We start from the raw sequence: 18,275 nt of genomic DNA on the forward strand, positions 1-18,275 counted from the left end.
CACATAATCTAACGGCGCACAGGATGACAAGTAGATTTTAGGGAAGATCATTCCAGAGGGAAACGCCTTATGGCGTAGTTAATTTTAGAATAAAAGGAAGTGTTTGCCAACAAAACTAAGTTAATTTTTGAATAGAAATCACTCATCTAGATTATTTTAATTTTAGATTTAGCAAAGAGTTGAGAGAGATCTAATCTCCCAAGGTGCAATTTTTTTTTGTGCAAAATTTGAGTAACAAGGTTTGCTAGAATTTTGAGTGCAAAATTTGACAAACAAGGTTTGAGAAGAAAGATTTCCACCTTAACAGATTTGATACCTCTCAACACTCGACAACTCCCTAATTAAGAAGATTTATACTGGTTTAATTATTAACCAGCTTAGATCCATCTAACACCGGATCTATCATGCGCCGAGAGGGATCAAATCCCTCGAGGTGCAAACCTTATTTTTGGTGTGTAAAACTTGAGGAAATGTTTGCACCTCGCTCGGTGCATGATAGATCCGGTGTTAGATGGATGTAAGTTGGTTCCAGTTGAAAGCAACAATGTCACATTTTTAGATTATCATTATTACGTATATCTTTGAGATAAAATTCAAAATTCACATTACGTTTTCTTTGGTTAGCATGACCATATCATTCTCTTCTTTATTTTGGTATGTGTTGCTTTCCTTGAATGGTTTGTACCTTTGTGTTTTGATGCTTGAAGATTGATATTGCACACTCATTTCATTTAATTTTAGGTATCATACCTTTTGACAACTAATTAATTTTAAATAGTTTCTCCAAATATTACAAAATATATTTTGAAGAGTAGTTTTAAGAATTTACTACGTAAGATTACGTTTGAAATAATTTGTTTATGTTTGAAATAATTTATTTACTTCAAGAATATTTTGATGATTTTTTTGTATCTATAGTCTATTTTGCAGAGTCAAGAAATAATGTATTTTAGATTTTTTTTTAATGAGTGGCCAAATTTGTTAAATCTTTACATTATTTGTTTCCCCAAACAAATATCACATCTCCTTCAATAATATTTTAATTTGTTTTGAGGTTTATAAATATACATTTTCCTCTTATAAATAGTTTGAATACATTGTTGTATGCAATTACTTTATTTGTAATTTTGAATATATTTTCAATATATGTAATTGTCTATTAGTAATTAGTTGGTGATGATGAACCCACACATCTTTTTCAATTTATTTCTAGGTATTGCAACTTTTGAGAGCTAACAACTAATTAGTTCTTAATAGTGTCCCTCTACCTATTACTAAATATATCTTAAAAATATATATATTTTAATAATCTACATCCTCAATATTACCAACATCTAATGCATCTAATGTAAACAGTCAAATAGGATTAGAAAACAACATCTACACTTAAATCAATGCATCTAATGCAAACAATCAAATGAGATTAGAAGTTAAGATCTACACTAAAATCAATGCATCTAGTGCAAGCAATCAAATAGGATTAGAAATCCAAATCTACACTAAAATCCATGCATCTAGTGCAAGCAATCAAATAGGATTAGAAATCCACATCTATACTGAAATCCATGCATCTAGTGCAAGCAATCAAATAGGATTATAAATCCACATCTACACTGAAATCAATGCATCTATTGCAAGCAATCAAATATAATTAGAAATCAACATATACAATAAAATCAATGCATCTAGTGCAAGCAATCAAATAGCATTAGAAATCATCATCTACACTGAAATCAATGCATCTAGTGCAAGAAATATTCTTCCCTCTTGGCCATCTGTCTAATCTTGAAAAATATTTTTAATAATTTACAGTCTTAATATTAACAACATCTAATCCATCTAATGCAAGAAATCAAATAGGATTAGAAAACAACATCTACATTGAAATCAATGCATACAATGAAATCAATCAAATAAGATTAGAAACCAACATCTACAGTGAAATCAATGCATCTAGTGCAAGTAATCAAATATAATTAGAAATCCACATCTACACTAAAATCAATTCATATAGTGCAAGAGTAGAAATCACCATCTACATTGAAATCATTTCATCTAGAGCAAGCAATCAAATAGGATTAGAAATCAACATCTAAACTGAAATCAATGCATATAGTGAAAGCAATCAAATATAATTAGAAATCAACGTCTACATTGAAATCAATGCATCTAGCGCAAGCAATCAAATAGGATTCGAAATCATCATCTACATTAAGATCAATGCATATTGTACAAGAAATAGTCTTCCTTCTCTCCCCGCTCCATCTATATCTATATCTCCCTCCATATCTCCTTATTTGTATCTCTATTTCACGCCCCCAAACACACACACTCGCTATCACTCCCTCTCTTTATCTCTCTCTTCTTCCCTCCCTTCACCTCCCATCTATATCTTTGTCTCCCTCTACCTCCCTTTTGTCTTTCTATATCACCCCCAAAACATACACACTCATTATCCATATCTATATATCTCTCCCTCCCTCTTCCTCTCCCTCTCTCTTCCCCTTCACTCTCACTCTCTCTCTCCCTCTCTCTCTATCTCCCTTATCATTCCCTCTCTCTCTCTCCACCTTTCTCTCTCTATGTATTTATTCTTACCTCCCTCTCTCTTTCCATCCAACTCCATCTCTCTCTCCCTCCCTCTCTCCTTCTCTCTCTCATGTTCTCTCTCTTTCTCTCTCACCTCCCTTTGTCTCTCTCCCCCCCTCTCCCTCTCTCTTCATCCTCCAATTATGTCACTATCTCCCTCCTACTCTCATTCTCTCTCCTTCTCTTCCCCCTTCCTTCCATCTCTCCCTCTTTATTCCACTATCTCACCCCAAAACATACACACTCTCTCTCCATCTCTCCCTTGTCACTCCCCCCCCTTTCTCTCTCTTCATTCCTCCTCTCCCCTCTCCTTCATTTTACCTCCATCTCTTCTTTGTCACTCCCGCAAGAAATCAAATAGTATTATAAATCATCATCTACATTGAAATCAATGCATCTAGTGCAAGAAGTATTCTTCCCTCTCTCCCCTCTCCATCTAATCTTTAAAAATATTTTTAATAATTTATAGTCTCAATATTAACAACATCTACACTGAAATCAATGCAGATAATGCAATCAATCAAATAATATTAGGAACCAACACCTACAGTGAAATCAATGCATCTAGTGAAAGCAATCAAATATAATTAGAAATCAACATCTACACTAAAATTAATGCATTTAATGCAAGAAATCAAATAAGATTATAAATCAATATCTACATTGAAGTCAATGCATCTAGAGCAAGCAATCAAATAGGATTAGAAATCAACATATAAACTGAAATCAATGATTCTTGATCCGGATCTAAACAGGAACGTAAAAAATTACATATATAACCATAAATACAAAGATGCAGCAGAAATAACACTTCATTTCATGAATATCAAATACTGAAATATGCTTACAAACATAATGGAAATAAGACTAGCTTGAGCAATGGTAGCTTATCTCTGAGAAGAGATGTTGCTGCTACAAGCCTCTGAACTGAATTACAATGAGGCTCAAAGGTCTTTTTATTATTGAACAATAAGAGAAAACCCTAACCCGAGGAGATGTAACACCAAGAGTTTATGGGCCCCGTTGGGGTTAGTTGGGAAACCAACTTCCCGGGGTCGTAAATTGTTCATATTGTCTTCATTTGACGCGTATGATACATCGTTGGAAATATCTCTCTGAGGACTACAGTTGCTGACATAATTTCTTTCGAAATTGGAAGAGACATTTTGCCAAAAAAACGTCGTTTATGGGCTCAAAACGGCTCCGGAAGTTCAGGAATAAAAAAACTACCAAAAATAGTAAACTGTGCTACAATTAAGGAAAAAAAAAATCAAAACAAAAAACAAAACAAAAAAAAAACAAAAACAAAAACAAAAAAAAAAAAACAAAACAAAACAAAAAACAAAACAAAACAAAACAAAATACAAAATACAAAAAACAAAACAAAAACAAAAACAAAAACAAAAAACAAAACAAAATACAAAATACAAAAAACAAAAACAAAACAAAAACAAAACAAAACAAACAACAACAACAATAACAACAAAAAAAAAAAAAAAAAACAAAACAAAAAAAAAAACAAAGAAACAAAAACAAAACAAAAACTGAAAGAACAATGGTGAGGGTCCTAGTGGAATAGCGGGTGGCCACCAATATCCACTTGGATACATCTATTGCAAGAAATCAAATATAATTAGAAATCAACATCTACATTGAAATCAATGAATCCAGTGCAAGAAATCAAATAGCATTTGAAATCATCATCTACACTGAAATCAATGCATATAGTACAAGAAATAGTCTTCCCTCTCTTTCCCCTCCTATATCTATATCTCCCTCCATCTTTCCTTCTTTGTCTCTCTATCTCAGCCCCCCAAACACACACACATACACTTTATCCACACACACACACACACACACATATATATATATCCCTCCCTCTCTCTGTCTCTCTCTTCACCTCCCATCTATATCTCTATCTCCCTCTACCTCTCCTTTGTCTCTTTATATCAACCCCAAAACATACACACTCTTTCTGCATATCTATATATCCCTACCTCCTTCTTCCTCTCCCTCTCTCTTCTCGTTCACTTTCTATCTCTCTCTCCCTTCTATCTCTCTTCCTTCTTGCTCTCCTCTCTCCCTCTTTTTTTATCTCCCTTATAACTCCCTCTCTCTCTCCACCTTTATCTCTCTACGCATTTCTTCTTACCTCCCTCTCTTTTTCTTCCAGCTCCATCTCTTTATCCCTCCCTCTCTTCTTCTCTCTCTTCCTTCCTCTCTGTCCCTCCCTCTCTTCTTCTCTCTCTCACGTTCTCTCTCTCTTCCTTCCTCTCTCTCCCTTTCTCTTTCACCTCCCTCTATCTCTCTCCCCCCTCTCTCTCTTTCTTCACCCTTCAACTATGTCACTATCTTCCTCACACTGTTCTTCTCTCTCCTTCTCTTCCCCCTTCCTTCCATCTCTCCCTCTTTGTCTCTCTATCTCACCCCAAAACATACACATTCTCTCTCCATCTTTCTCTTGTCACTCCCTCTCTCCCTCTCTCCACTTTTATCTCTCTATGTCTTTCTTCTTCACTCTGTCTCTCCCCCTTCAACTCCATATCTTTTTTCCTCCCTCTTCATCCTTACCTCTCTCCCACTCTCTCTCAAGTACTCCCTCTAGTCCTTCCCCTCTCTCCTTTTCTCTATTACCTCCCTCTCTCTCTTCTCTCCAATCTTGTCCCTCTCTCCGCTCTTCGTCTTTGTATCTCCCTCTCTCTCTCTTACCCTTCCCTCCCTCTCTCACTCCTCTCTTTCTCTCTCTCTCTCTCTCTCTTCATTCCTCCTTTCCCCTCTCCTTCTTTTATCTCCATCTCTCCCTTATCATTCCCTATATCTCTCCACCTCTATCACATTATGTCTTTGTTCTTCCTTTCATATATATATATATATATATATATATATATATCACGATATATTATAATATAACAAATTGAAAGATGTCTATCAATAGCTATAGCATTCTACCAATCCAGAACATAAAACCATGCATGGTCCCAACAATTACAACAACTTCAATTTCAAAAAATGTTGTTAGTGTTCACCCTAAGGACATCGATGAATTTTTCTATAATCACTAAATGTCCTACATGCTGGAGTAATGCTTCCTTTGATCTTCTATATGCATTAACGTTGTGTTCCCCGTGGATATGTGATACATCTAGGTCCTTTAAAAATTCATGTAACTAGTGAATTCTTTGTTGCTGAGGATTTAAGGCCATGTTGTGTACTTTACCAATCATAAGAACCAATCAATAACCACTCCAGAATTAGCAAATATGATTAAGCACTTCACTTACTTGGATATTACATAGTCAAGGATGAGCGAAAGCCCAATTAATTCTACTTTAATACTAGTTCCAGACCCTAGCCTCAAGCTAAGAAGGAAAGTGTGATTGTTGTTCAGGTGAAATGAAACTCCTACTTTGCATACACCCCTAACATAACTTTTGGCTCCATCAAAGAAGGCCCAAGCCTTTGAATTATCTATCCTATGGCCAATTGGAATTATGTTCCTCTTCCTTAAACCGTTTTTGTTGAGCTCCTTCATCTTTATTTTGTTTTGTGCACCACCTATCATATATTTGAGATCTAAATATCAAAGATGTTTCTATTCCATTGTAACCATATATGTCAAAGGACCAACCTTGGAAGGCTAGAATGATTCTCCAAGGTTGGGGTTTTTGTCACTGTGTGAGGAATTCTCCTAACGACCTACCCAACCATGTCCTTGCACAAGCCTCCTTAAACAATATTGTTCTCCACACTGCCTATGAAAAAAATCAATCGACGAACATGTGTATCACTAACTCTTCAATATAATAACAAAGTGGGCATCTTGTAGGCTCTTCCCAGCCTTGCCTCTATATATTATCCCGCATGAGTATCTTTTTATTTAGATCCAACGATAGAAAGAGGAATATCTTTAAAGGACAAAGCCACTTCTAAACAAATTTATACCACTAAAAGGGGTTTGACTCTACATCTTGTGTCACCATCACTTCATAAGCTAGTTTCATCGTCGCCACTCCACATTCTTTGTTCATTTTCCACACGAATTTATCTAGGTCTATGCTAAGTCTAATGCCATTCTATGCAAGTGAAAAGAAAATTTGTGTCAATTCCCATGCTAGATTCTCTGAAATTCCTAGAACATTGGTTGATTTCCAAGGTCTCAAGAACATCTCATTGGTTGTGGGATCGACTACTTTCGAAAGTAAAGAAATTCCTTTGTACTTTAATGCCACTATCATATTCAAAGAGATTCTTTTGAGGCCATCAACTCTTATCCGCATATCCTTGATTAGTATATTTTGCTTCCATCTCCTACTTACAAAACAAGACCTTTTTTAACTATGTCAAATGCTGACACTAATTTCTTCCAAATATTTGACACTCCCTACCATGACTTTGCCTCTGATCGAACCTATTCTTCGACTTTTTTATTATTCCAATACTTGTCTTGCATTAGAGTTCCCCATAGGCATGCATCAAACATAATCCTCCAAAGACTTTTGGTAGCTAGTACCTTTGCAAAAATGGATTTTTTTTTATCCCCCATCCTCCAAATTTCCTTAGGGTGGTAATCTCTTCCGAGTTTGCTAAATGCATCCCTTTTTGTCTTTTGTGTTTCCAAAGAAAATGGAAACTGAAACATCTATTTATGTTTAGAATTGCCCTTGCTACACTAGCTAGGGTCAAGCAATAGACTAATATTGCTTCCAAAACCAATTTTACCAAAATCAATAGGCCTCCCAAAGAGAGTTATCAGTTGCACTAGTGGTTCGTCTAACATTCCACTTTCTTCACCAACTAAAGTCAATTATAAACTCAATAATTGTTAGAAGTTAGATGATAACCAAGATATTACATTCCCTCATCTGAAGGAAATAAGTGGAAAGTAAGAAAAGTTTTAAAATTTAAAATTAGACTTTCAAATACTCCATTAGTTAACAAAATTGACTTGGAAGGACTAACCTCCATGCCTGTAGCTTCACAATGCAACACAATTATGTTCCAAAATACTTCATTCTTCAATCAAGAAATGTCCAAATAAGAGAATGCCATCAACAAATAATAGATGTATGATTTTTACCAGTGTGGATACTTCTAGACCTTCAATTTTCTCTTCCCTTGTTGTCTGGTTGAGAAGAATACTTAAGCCTTTCGCGCCCAATAGGAACATAAAAGGTGAGAGTGGAATTTTTTGTTGAATTCCTCTAGATGCTTTAAAAACCTGAGATGGTATTCCATTGACCAGTACCAAAAAATTTGTTGAAGTGACACATCCCATTATCCAATACATAATATCAAGAGGAAATATCATTTATAGTAAAAATAATCTCAAGAAGACCCAATTAACTCTATCATAAGCTTTAACCATATCTAATTTGAACACTAACCTTAGGATGTTCTTGACTTTAATACTATGTAGTCCTTCTAGAGTTGTTTCAATAGCATCAAGGATCTGTCTATTTGTCAAGAATCCAAAGTATTCTTTAGAAATTTATTTTGACAATTGTTCAAGACGGTCAACTATAATTTTTGAATTCAACTTGTATGGAAAACTACATAATGATATAGGGTGAAACTCTACAAAAGATTATGGATTAGTCTTCTTCAGAATTAATGCTATGAAAGTAGCATTGAGAGCCCCCAAAATTATTCCTCCCACTCTAATCTCTTCAATGACGCTAACTAGATCCTGAGCTAGGAATTTTAAGAACTCTAAATAAAATTTTGTTGTCCATCCATTAGGTCTCAGGCTCTTTTCCTTCATGGATTTGTTAATAACTAGCAGAACTTCCTTCTAAGTAATTGACTTCTTCAGAACCACAATGGATTCATTATCAAACATTCTAGGAAAAAGTCTAATAACCTTCAACTATACTTCAATCTTAGGAACCTCTAGCTCTTGAAATAAAATTGAGAAGAAATTGAGAACCAAATTCCTCAAACTTGCTCGTGAATAAATGAGAGAGCCATCTTCCCTAATCATCTCCCATATGGTTTTGGTTACCCTCCAGTGCTTCACGAACTTATGGAAAAAATTGGTATTTTTTTCCCCGTATTCAAGAAAGAAAACTTGGGCATGTAGTCGCCAAGTCACTTCCTCCTCATCCATTAGTGTTTTTTTTCTTACCTTCCAAAGTTTGAACTTTTTCTATCTCTGCATCTAAAAGTATTCTATATGGTGGAGTTTTATACAAGTGGGTGATTCCAAGCTCCATCTCCTTGATCTCATTATTTTCTATTTCTTGATGAGCCTGATCTCGTACAATGACCTCTATTTTCAACTTCTTTATTTTACAAATGAAGTGTTCAATCACGGATTCAACACTTGAAGAATCAAAAGACACTCAATTAGATCTATCGAGATTGAGAAAGAACTTTCTTTGATCTAGTGAGAGTTGAATTTGTATGGTGTCTTTTTCTTTTCTACCTTCTTCCCCAATTGAAGGAAAATGGGGGCATGATCTGACAGTCTTTCAAAAAATTCACCTATCCATCTTTTGTAGTGCCTCATTGTTTATAGTACGTGATCGGCCACCAAAAAGTGATCCAAACTTTTTGTGATTCCTTTAGATCCCGCTCTCTTATTGTACCACATTGGACGAATCAACATTGGTTCAATATCAACCAGTCCTAATTATCCCACTAATATAATAAAGTATGAATAGATTTAAATAATAATGATTGATATTGTAAGCATGATATTTTAAAAAATACAATTGATAAGCATGTAAAAACTTAATAAATTTAATAAATAAGCATATATCTATGAACAAAAAAATTTCTAGATATAGACGTCAAAAACATATTACCTATATATATGTAACTATATGTATTATTAGGGTTCTAATAATAATAATAATGTGTGTGTGTGAATGAAATCTATATAAATATAAATAATATTATTAAGGATCAACATATATCCATCTTAACTTTGGATCTACCAAGTGTTTATAGGAATCAAATCTCTCGAGGTGTAAACTTTCCTCAAGTTTTGTACTCAAAGAGAGTTTTGTGTGTTGAGAGATTTGATTTCTTTAGGCACATGGCGGATCCAAAGTTAATATGGATCTACGCTGATATATAAGTCAATTCATATGTAAAGTGTTTAACTATGGAATTGCATATTTCACTATAATGTACTCATATATTTATGAGTTATACAACAACATAAGATGATGATGAATAAATATATAAATGGTTATTGAAGGTTTGATATCAATATAGAGAAGGATATTAAAGTAATTAAAATCAAATTAGCATTGCGTTGAACATGACTTTGATAAGCGCTAATAAAATATTCTACCAAAAAGACTAATTAATAATTACAAGGGCTTCATAGGTTGTTTAGCGTCTTTGTTTCTAATGTAAAGGAAGATAAAATTAATTTTTTGAGATCCTTCAATAGGATAACCCATAGATCACTTTTTTATGGGGATTACGGTTTAAAAATGGTAATATTATTGTAGACAAACCCTCTAATGAGTTTGAAGAAGTGTAAAAAAAATTGTTTGAAGAAGTCCAAAAAGTTTAGAGAGGATGGGAATTCTTTCCAAACCCTCTAATGAGTTTGAAGAAGTCTAAAAAAATTGTTTGAAGAAGTCCAAAAAATTTAGATAGGATGTGAATTATTTCCAAACCCTCCAATTGATGTATATGTGTGTTTGAAGAAGTTTAAAAAAATTGTTTGGAGAAGTCCAAAAAGTTATTAGGGAGGATGTGGAATTCCTTCCACATTGGAAAACAATGATGTGCAAAACCCTCCAATTGATACGTAAATGTGTTTGAATAATTCAAAAAAATCCTTAGGGACAATGGGTAATTCCTTCCACATTGGAAAGCATTGATGTGCTATTAGTTAAGGGAAAAAATCTCCACTTAGAAAGATAGGATCACCTAAGTTTTCTAATGAATTCAACAATCTTGAGATATAATTGTAATACAAAGTGATTATTTTAAAAATGCGAACAAGAATGCTTCAAATGCTCAAACAGAATTAGTAATATGTTTCACATACATCGTCGATCCATTCCTTACTTGTGTCCTTAGGATAAATTCATCTTACAACACAACCATGTAATGTGTACTTTTCATAAATGTTTCAAACTTCAATCTATTCATGAACAAAGAAATCCACAAGTATTTCAAAAATTATCTCATGATAAACCTTTGAGAGAAAATACCATTATGTCTGTAGTCCAAAGTTGTAATGTTGTCATCAATCACAATATCTCCAAATGGATCAAATGATATGTCTTTAGACCTAAAGAATGTCATTAATAAATATTCAAAAACTTAGTGTAAATGGGGCACTCAAAGCTAACACAAGCCAACCACTATGGCAATAGTAGTAATGACCTTAATTATGACAAAAATATAGCAGAAAAATATATTCAAATATCATAATGAAAAAATAATTAATATTTTCATAGATAATATAATAAAAACAATTAATATTTTCATTTATATAGTATCTGTGATTGTAGAATTTTTTAATATTTTACTTTTAAAAAATTGTCTAATAGAAAAGATGTAGAAAAATAGTAAATTAAAAAGCAACCTTTTAGAGGGACAACACAAATGAACAAAACATCACAAATACAAAAGAGAGAAATGATATTTACAATGATTCCTAGATGTTCATTAGCTCTGAGTTTGGAATGGTCACAGAAATATTATTGGAGAGTTATGGTAAAAATAAATAATCGTTATAAATAGATACAAATTAATCTATATAAAAGAGATATCATTTTAATTATCAATTTTATATTAAAAATATAATAACATATTAATTATAAATTATATTTTATTAAATATTTAGTCTGTATCAATAATTTACATAAATAATAATTTTAAAAATCTATTTATGACATTATTTATTAAATATTACTTACATTTGTATTGTGATGCTACCCATTTACGTAAACTAAAGAATAAAGGGCAAAAAATAATAAAATAATTAATATGAAAATTATGATGCTGGGCTAATCTATTTAAGGCAAACTAATTTTTTAATAAATTTGAGTTGCACAAGTAAATTAATTTAAAATAACAATTGTGCGTTAAGTAATTGACTCCAAGTAAAACAGGTATTGAATTCGTATATTCCAAAAGTAAATTATTAATTTAAATGGAAAATGGGTTTCGTAGGCATCCATTCCAGATAATGTGCACTTCAAAATGGGTTTTGTTACTCTACAGATTTTTCCAGTTTTAAAGAAGTAACTTTTATTTACAGACTTTTGCAGGTTTAAAGATGGAGCTTTATATTTCAAGTCAGTCCCAGGAGCTTCGAACAGTAAGCCTTTTCTCAAGGGCATATCAAAGTTTATGTTGTTTCAAGGTTCATGATATTGTCCAATTCTTCAATATTCTTCATGATATTGCTGTTCAGGATGGTCTTGTAAAATATACCAGTAACGAGTAAACAGAGAAAAGGTTTCGAATTCAAGTGATCAGCAGGACGTTCAGTCTTTCATCGGAGGCTCTGCTATGTGTAGAGGAATACTATAGAGTAGCATTTTGTTCTACCTTTCTTCAGATTGTTATGGATACCTCTCAATTCATTTGGGAATTTTAATTATTTTTAGAGTTTTTTTTAATGAAGGCAATGAAAATATTAAACGCCGGGCCTCTTATTATTTGATTATATTTTGTATAATAGTGAATATTTTTTAAATTTGAAATATAATTTGGATAATTTTTTTTAATGGTAACGTGTAGATTTGAATTTGGAGGGATAAAATATATACAATAAAATCTTATATATTAATTTGATGTTGAGCCATATTAAAATATCAAAATTAATTTATTTGTGTTCCTCTCTGAAATCAACTCTCTCAACTGTCACTCTGCGATTCTGCACCCTCTATTCTTAATGTTAAACGACAAAACTATTTTATATGGTCATATTGATAACTCCATCACGTATATCCAGGGATAAGTGGCATATCCATGCTGTTATTAACTCCCGGCATATCCATGAGGTTATTAACTTCCAAGCAGCTGTAACGGTAAATAAACTGCACGATAAGTAAAGGAGGGGAGGAGCGTTTCAGTAGATCAGCGATGGCGGCGACAGAGGAGGACTTTGTAACCGACCTGCTAATAACTATGGAAGCTCCTTTTCTTGTGTATCGAACAAAGGCTCTATTTTTGCAAGGATTATCTTTAGATTGGCTCAGAAATCGCTCTAATTGGTTGTGATCACTGGATCAGTAATGGCTCAGCTACTGATTCATGGAACTCTCCATGTAACTGTCTTCGAGGCAGATTCACTGAGTGATCCCGGTCGAGTAACGGGAGGAACTTCCAAGTTCTTCAGAAAGGTAAAAAATGGTGTAATTTGAGTTTTAAGATATAGAACGATCGAATCCTCTGTGATTCATTTTGTCTTTTTTTCTTTTTTGATTATTGTTTGTGTCTGTGGTTACAGTTCGTTCAGGGCATTGAAGAGACTATAGAGTTTGGCAAAAGAGCTAACAGACTGTATGCGACCATCGATCTGGAGAAAGCTCTAGTGGGTTGAACTCGGTCTGGAGAAAGCTCTAGTGGGTTGAACTCCGATCATCCGTGACGAACCCAAAAACCCACGATGGTATGAGTCCTTTCACATTTACTGTGCTAACCAAGCTGGCAATGTAAGAGTTCTCTTTCATGCACAGGGGACTGTTGAATCTCGACTGCACTTTAAATACTTGGATGCTTGTATTTTCTTCCATCCTGGTTCTGATGAAGATATTTGGCAATGGCAATGGCAGATCAGGACAAGCCAGAGACCCCATCTGATAAGCTTTGCAGGTGTCCCAAGACCCAACAGTACAAAAGCCATTCGTTCCGTCCTCATCGAACAGTGTTTAGGCAGACCAGAGAGTTGCAATTTTTTGAACTGCAATTCCTGCGTTTGCCTAGGTCCCAAAAACACAGTGAAGCTCTTCATGCAATCCGAATTCTGCCTTCAGCCTCCTGGTGATAGCCCTACTCGGAGATCCCTGTTCGATTCTCTTATAGCTGGGTGCATTCCTGTGCTGTTCAATCCCTTTACAGCATATTATCAGTATCCATGGCATCTGCCTGCTAATGAGAGCTCCTATTCAGTTTACATAGAAGAAGAGACAGTTGAAGAAAAGAATATAAATGTGATAGAGGCTCTTCAGAAAATCCCAGAGGAACAGAGGAAGGAAATGAGAAAGACCATAATCCAGGAAATTATGTCTGCTCTGGTCTATGGTGACACAGATTCAAGATTTAAGGTTTTCCAGGATGCATTTATGATTTCTTTGAATAATATTTTCTGGAAAACAACTAATCCCTCCAAGGATGAAGCCATTTGAATCCATGATGCATTCCATTATGGAGGGGACAATGCATCTGAGTTGAGTACAAATTTTGAAATTTACAGACAACTAAGCTCTTGTAAAAAATTGTTTTGAACTGAGGATACATGAACAATCAGACGTTCATGGTTTTTGTATTTGCAAATAAAAGCATTGAAATGGGTCAGATTGTTAATGGCGCTATCTCCACGATTCATAGGGCAAAAATTGAAGTGGAGTCTGCACCCAGCAACTTTCGGTTTGCTGGATGTTATCGAGTTATCTAGTGAAGAACATAGTTACTGGTTGTTATTAAGTTATGTATTTATGAACGTAATTATCGGCATCTTCTTTGGTTTTAGTTTGGTGGGTAAAGGTTACCAAAAGAAAACTGTTCAATGTCTAGAATTTAATTTCATGTATTTCTTTCTTTTAATATCATAAAACGTGCAAATTAAATCTATTCAATGTATTCATGACGTCTAGATTGCGGATTACTCTCATAAAACGTGCAAATTAAATCTATTCAATGTATTCATGACGTCTAGATTGCGGATTACTCTAATTGTGCGTGGTTTACTTCATATTATTGTTTCATTATTGTTTCATGGAGCAGGAAGTATGGCATTGGATGAGGTGGAGTAATTTTGAAACACAGTTGAAACGCTATTCAAAATTGATTCCATTTCTTCCTTTGACATAGTTTCTCCTCCATGAATGATGCACTGTCGGTCAGATTGAAATTCTTCAACGCGATTATCCGTCTGCCAGTTAATTTTACAGATTCTTTATTTTTGTTTTGCAAAACACTTTAGACATCACAACAGTTTTCTTAAGGAAAAATCGACTCAAAATTTGGAAGAAGTTTTGGAGTTGTTAAAGGGCTGTCGTTAGACCACCCCTGCTCAGTTTCGAAGAGTGGTCTGTCTCAACCCTAGGTTCTTCTTTTATAGATCCGAAATGAACCTGACGTCTAAGCTGACTTTCCTTAGGACCTTCATGGAGTAAGAGGATATCTCTAAACTAATTATTACGTATGCAAGGGCATTTGGAGCCAGTGAGAAGAAGCTTAAATCTGCAATTTCACTTTTGAAAAGATTGGGTGTTGAGGGTCGAGTATTATCAGAGTTAGTAGCTAAACATCCTCGTATGCCCATGGCTTTAGAGGAAAAGGTAATGAAGTCATTTAGACTTTCCGAGGATTTGGATTTCAAGCCGGGATCAAAGAAGTTTGTAGTTGCGGTACATGGAATGTTTAATCTAGCGAAAGAAACCTTAGAAGAAATATTGCAGTGCTTGAGCAGTTTAGGTTTCTCAAAGAAAGAAATTTCGCAAATGATAAATCGGGATCCGTCTATTCTGTGGCTTTCAAACGAAAATTTGAAGCGTCATGTAGATTTTCTCATCAAAACTGCACTTAGTTTGGAGATGAGGGTGATTCCTCGGCATAGCTGAGTAATGGAGGCATTGAAGTCTATGCAAGTGTTGAAAACAAAAATGCATTTTATATCGATTCTTTATTTGACAGAAAAACGTTTCATGGAGATATATGTGGATTCGAATGCAGAATCCTCAGTTCTGCGAGATATTTACCACCATGTGAAGGGTGGAGTGTTCAACATTGACAAGGAGACATCTAGTGAATCAGATATAGGGCCAAGGATATTCGCCACGCGCCAAGGCATGAAAGCTGGAAAGTTGAGCGTGGAGAAGGAAACGCTTATTGAATCACATGTAGGGATAAGGCTAGGTCATGGAGAGAGTCATCCTGAATGAAAAGAATTTTAAAATCTGTGGCAGGCTGTTTCAGTGAACGAATGGTGAGATCACTCACACTTTCCTCAGATTCAATGGTACATCAGCAACATGGAGATCAAGCTTGTCTACACACGTCAGCATATAGGTCAGAATGAACAAGGGATAATATGGCTACTGTTTAGTGACCAGAGGACAAATATGGCTATGGCTACAGATAAGCTCTATTATAGAGAAGCAAATTTTGTAATCTATGTCTAAGTGTTTCAGAACCAAGTGCGATGTTAGGTTTTGGTGGATTACTGTTTGTTTTTTTGCACAGATGATATTGCAGCTGGGAAATATTATATTTAGTATGAGAATAGCTCGACAGAGAACCGCCAGATTCTGCAATTCTTGGTCTCTGAAATTCATGAGAAAATTTGGCGTAGATAAAAAGCTCATCATTGTAAGCTGTGTCGGACCCGAACAAAATGTAAGAGACATGCATTGAATTTGTCAGTAAAAACATTTGCAAAGATCTATGTCTAAGTGTTTCAGAACCAAGTGTGATGTTAGGCTTTGGTGGATTATTTTTTTCTTTTTGTCTTTTTTACATATTTATGAGAATAACTCAGCAGAGAACTGCCAGATTCTGCAATTCTTGGTCTCCGAAATTCATGAGAAAATTTCAAGTAGATAAAAAGCTCATCATTGTAACCTGTATCTGATTGGAACAAAATCCCTATTAAAATGAGACATGCATTGAATTGGTGAGTAAAAACATTTGCAAAGATTATGAGAGATAGATCTTTACTATGATTTTTCCTATTTATAGTTTTTCTTTTTTCATCAAAAAAACTCTAGGAACGCTCCACTTCTGGGAATTTTTATAAGCGGACATTTTGGCTATATAATCTTTATGATTTTAATAAGGGGACATTTTGGCTATATAATCTCTATGATTGCTTTTCCGGTATTTCAATATGATTGGTAATTTAAAAAAAAAAATGTGAGGCTTGTTGTTCAGAGGGTTTCAACTAGTTTCAACTAAAGAAAGTTAGCCTGGATGGGACTCTAGCTTAAATTTGTCATACCTTGTCATAACAAGGAGTTCTTTCATAAATATCCCACTTGATCAATTTTGGGCAGGGAAAAGATAGAAATTTGAAGAGATTGGGCAAAACTCTACTATCTATAACATAGTTCAAGTATTACTTGGACAATCATCTGCCTTTTTAAGTTTTAGGCTATGCTGCCCTCTACAGTTTACCAAGTTTTGCTTCATTTGTAGTTTGCAAAAGTAAACACCTCATATTTGCAAAAGCTAACAACTCATTTCAATGAAGAATGTAGTGAATTATTTGTTCTTAAAATTTTTTATTCATGTTGTGAATGAGTAGTCCAAATGTATGATGCCTGCTTCATTTGTTTGACGAGAATGAAGAATGTAGTGAATTATTTGTTCTTAAAATTTTTTATTCATGTTGTGAATGAGTAGTCCAAATGTATGATGCCTGCTTCATTTGTTTGGTCCTTACCATTACAGTTTCGATTTCCTATCTTTCAACAAATTTTGAAAGTGTGATCTAGCAATTTTAATAAGGGGACTTTTTGGCTATATAATCTTCATGACGCTCTTGCGGTATTTCATGATGCTATCTTTCATGATGCTCTTGCGGATGATAATTTAGACAAGACTTGTTGTTCAGATGGTTTCAAGTTTCAACTAAAGAGAGTTAGCCTGGATTGGACTCTAGCTTAAATTTGTCAATCCCTGTCATAACAAGGAATACTCTCAAAAATGCCCCACTTGATCCATTTTGGGCAAGCAAAGGATAGAAATTTGAAGGGAGTGGGCAGAACTCAACTATCTATAACAGCGTTATCTATAACAGAGTTCAAGTATTACTTGGAGAATCATATACCCTTTTTAGTTTTAGTCTATGATGCCCACTTCAGTTACAACATTACCAAGTTTTGTTTCAGTTGTAGTAATGGAGTAGTTTCTTTGATAACATCTAGTTTCATGCTTCCATCTTAACAACCTTTTCTTTGTTGGTGGTATTATAGTTATTACAAATCGTGTCCATTACGAAGAGATGACCAAAGAAGGTGCTACATGGGACACAATGATAACAATATGGAGTCTACAATAGTATTATAGGGACTTAACATATGTTAACCCTAATCATCAAATCAAAGATTAAAATTGTTAGGATGACATTACTGTTGAAGGACAAAATTACTTTACTTGGAGTCTTTCCCCTTTAAATAGACTATATTCTTCAAAAATACCATGGGTCAATACCTTGGGTTGTTAAAACCTAGAGTTTACATTACTTGGAGTCTTTCCCCTTTAAATAAACTATATTCTTCACAAATACCATGGTTCAATATCATGGGTTGTCAAAACCTAGAGTCCAAAAACCAATGGTATTTTGATTGAGTCGAAATGTTTATAGGATGGGACATTACAACATGTCTTCTATACTAGGTTGGAGAGCACCTCTTAACGCAATAAAATATTTATAAAATATTTTGATTTTGAAATGAATTATGCTTTATGGACATGTGGTATTGATAAGCCATGGTATTGGTCCATGGTGTTGTAACAAAGCCTATTTAGAAGTTAATAGTAAA

At 34.2% G+C, this 18,275-nt stretch overlaps 2 protein-coding genes across 3 annotated transcripts; both read left to right on the plus strand.

Annotated features, from left to right (window-relative positions):
- The first annotated feature begins 12,772 nt into the window (after window positions 1-12,772).
- On the plus strand, window positions 12,773-14,085 carry LOC149208371 (phospholipase D alpha 1-like). Of its 2 annotated transcripts, none has more exons than XM_089394059.1 (2): window positions 12,773-12,911; window positions 13,019-14,085. In XM_089394059.1, exons 1-2 carry the CDS (start codon window positions 12,804-12,806, stop codon window positions 13,109-13,111), a joined length of 201 nt encoding a protein of 66 aa, XP_089250185.1. In that variant the 5' UTR covers window positions 12,773-12,803; the 3' UTR covers window positions 13,112-14,085. The 2 variants fall into 2 exon arrangements, with proteins under 2 accessions (XP_089250185.1, XP_089250186.1); XM_089394060.1 differs by having other exon boundaries at window positions 12,793-12,911; window positions 13,028-14,085.
- On the plus strand, window positions 13,043-14,085 carry LOC149208372 (putative xyloglucan galactosyltransferase GT20). Its single transcript, XM_089394058.1, has 2 exons — window positions 13,043-13,180; window positions 13,344-14,085. Exons 1-2 carry the CDS (start codon window positions 13,178-13,180, stop codon window positions 13,914-13,916), a joined length of 576 nt encoding a protein of 191 aa, XP_089250184.1. The 5' UTR covers window positions 13,043-13,177; the 3' UTR covers window positions 13,917-14,085.
- Window positions 14,086-18,275: the final 4,190 nt, after the last annotated feature.

This window comes from Pinus tabuliformis, chromosome 1_2 (genome assembly GCF_031772625.1).
Source record: "Pinus tabuliformis cultivar Carrire ecotype Pingquan chromosome 1_2, CPIR1, whole genome shotgun sequence".
NCBI classification, from domain to species: domain Eukaryota; kingdom Viridiplantae; phylum Streptophyta; class Pinopsida; order Pinales; family Pinaceae; genus Pinus; species Pinus tabuliformis.

Bases quoted from the DNA above. Each gene is read 5' to 3' on its own strand.
- LOC149208371 (XM_089394059.1), top strand. From the start codon at position 12,804: ATGGCTCAGCTACTGATTCATGGAACTCTCCATGTAACTGTCTTCGAG. The intron at 12,912-13,018 runs GTAAAAAATGGT...CTGTGGTTACAG, and splicing joins CTTCCAAGTTCTTCAGAAAG to TTCGTTCAGGGCATTGAAGA.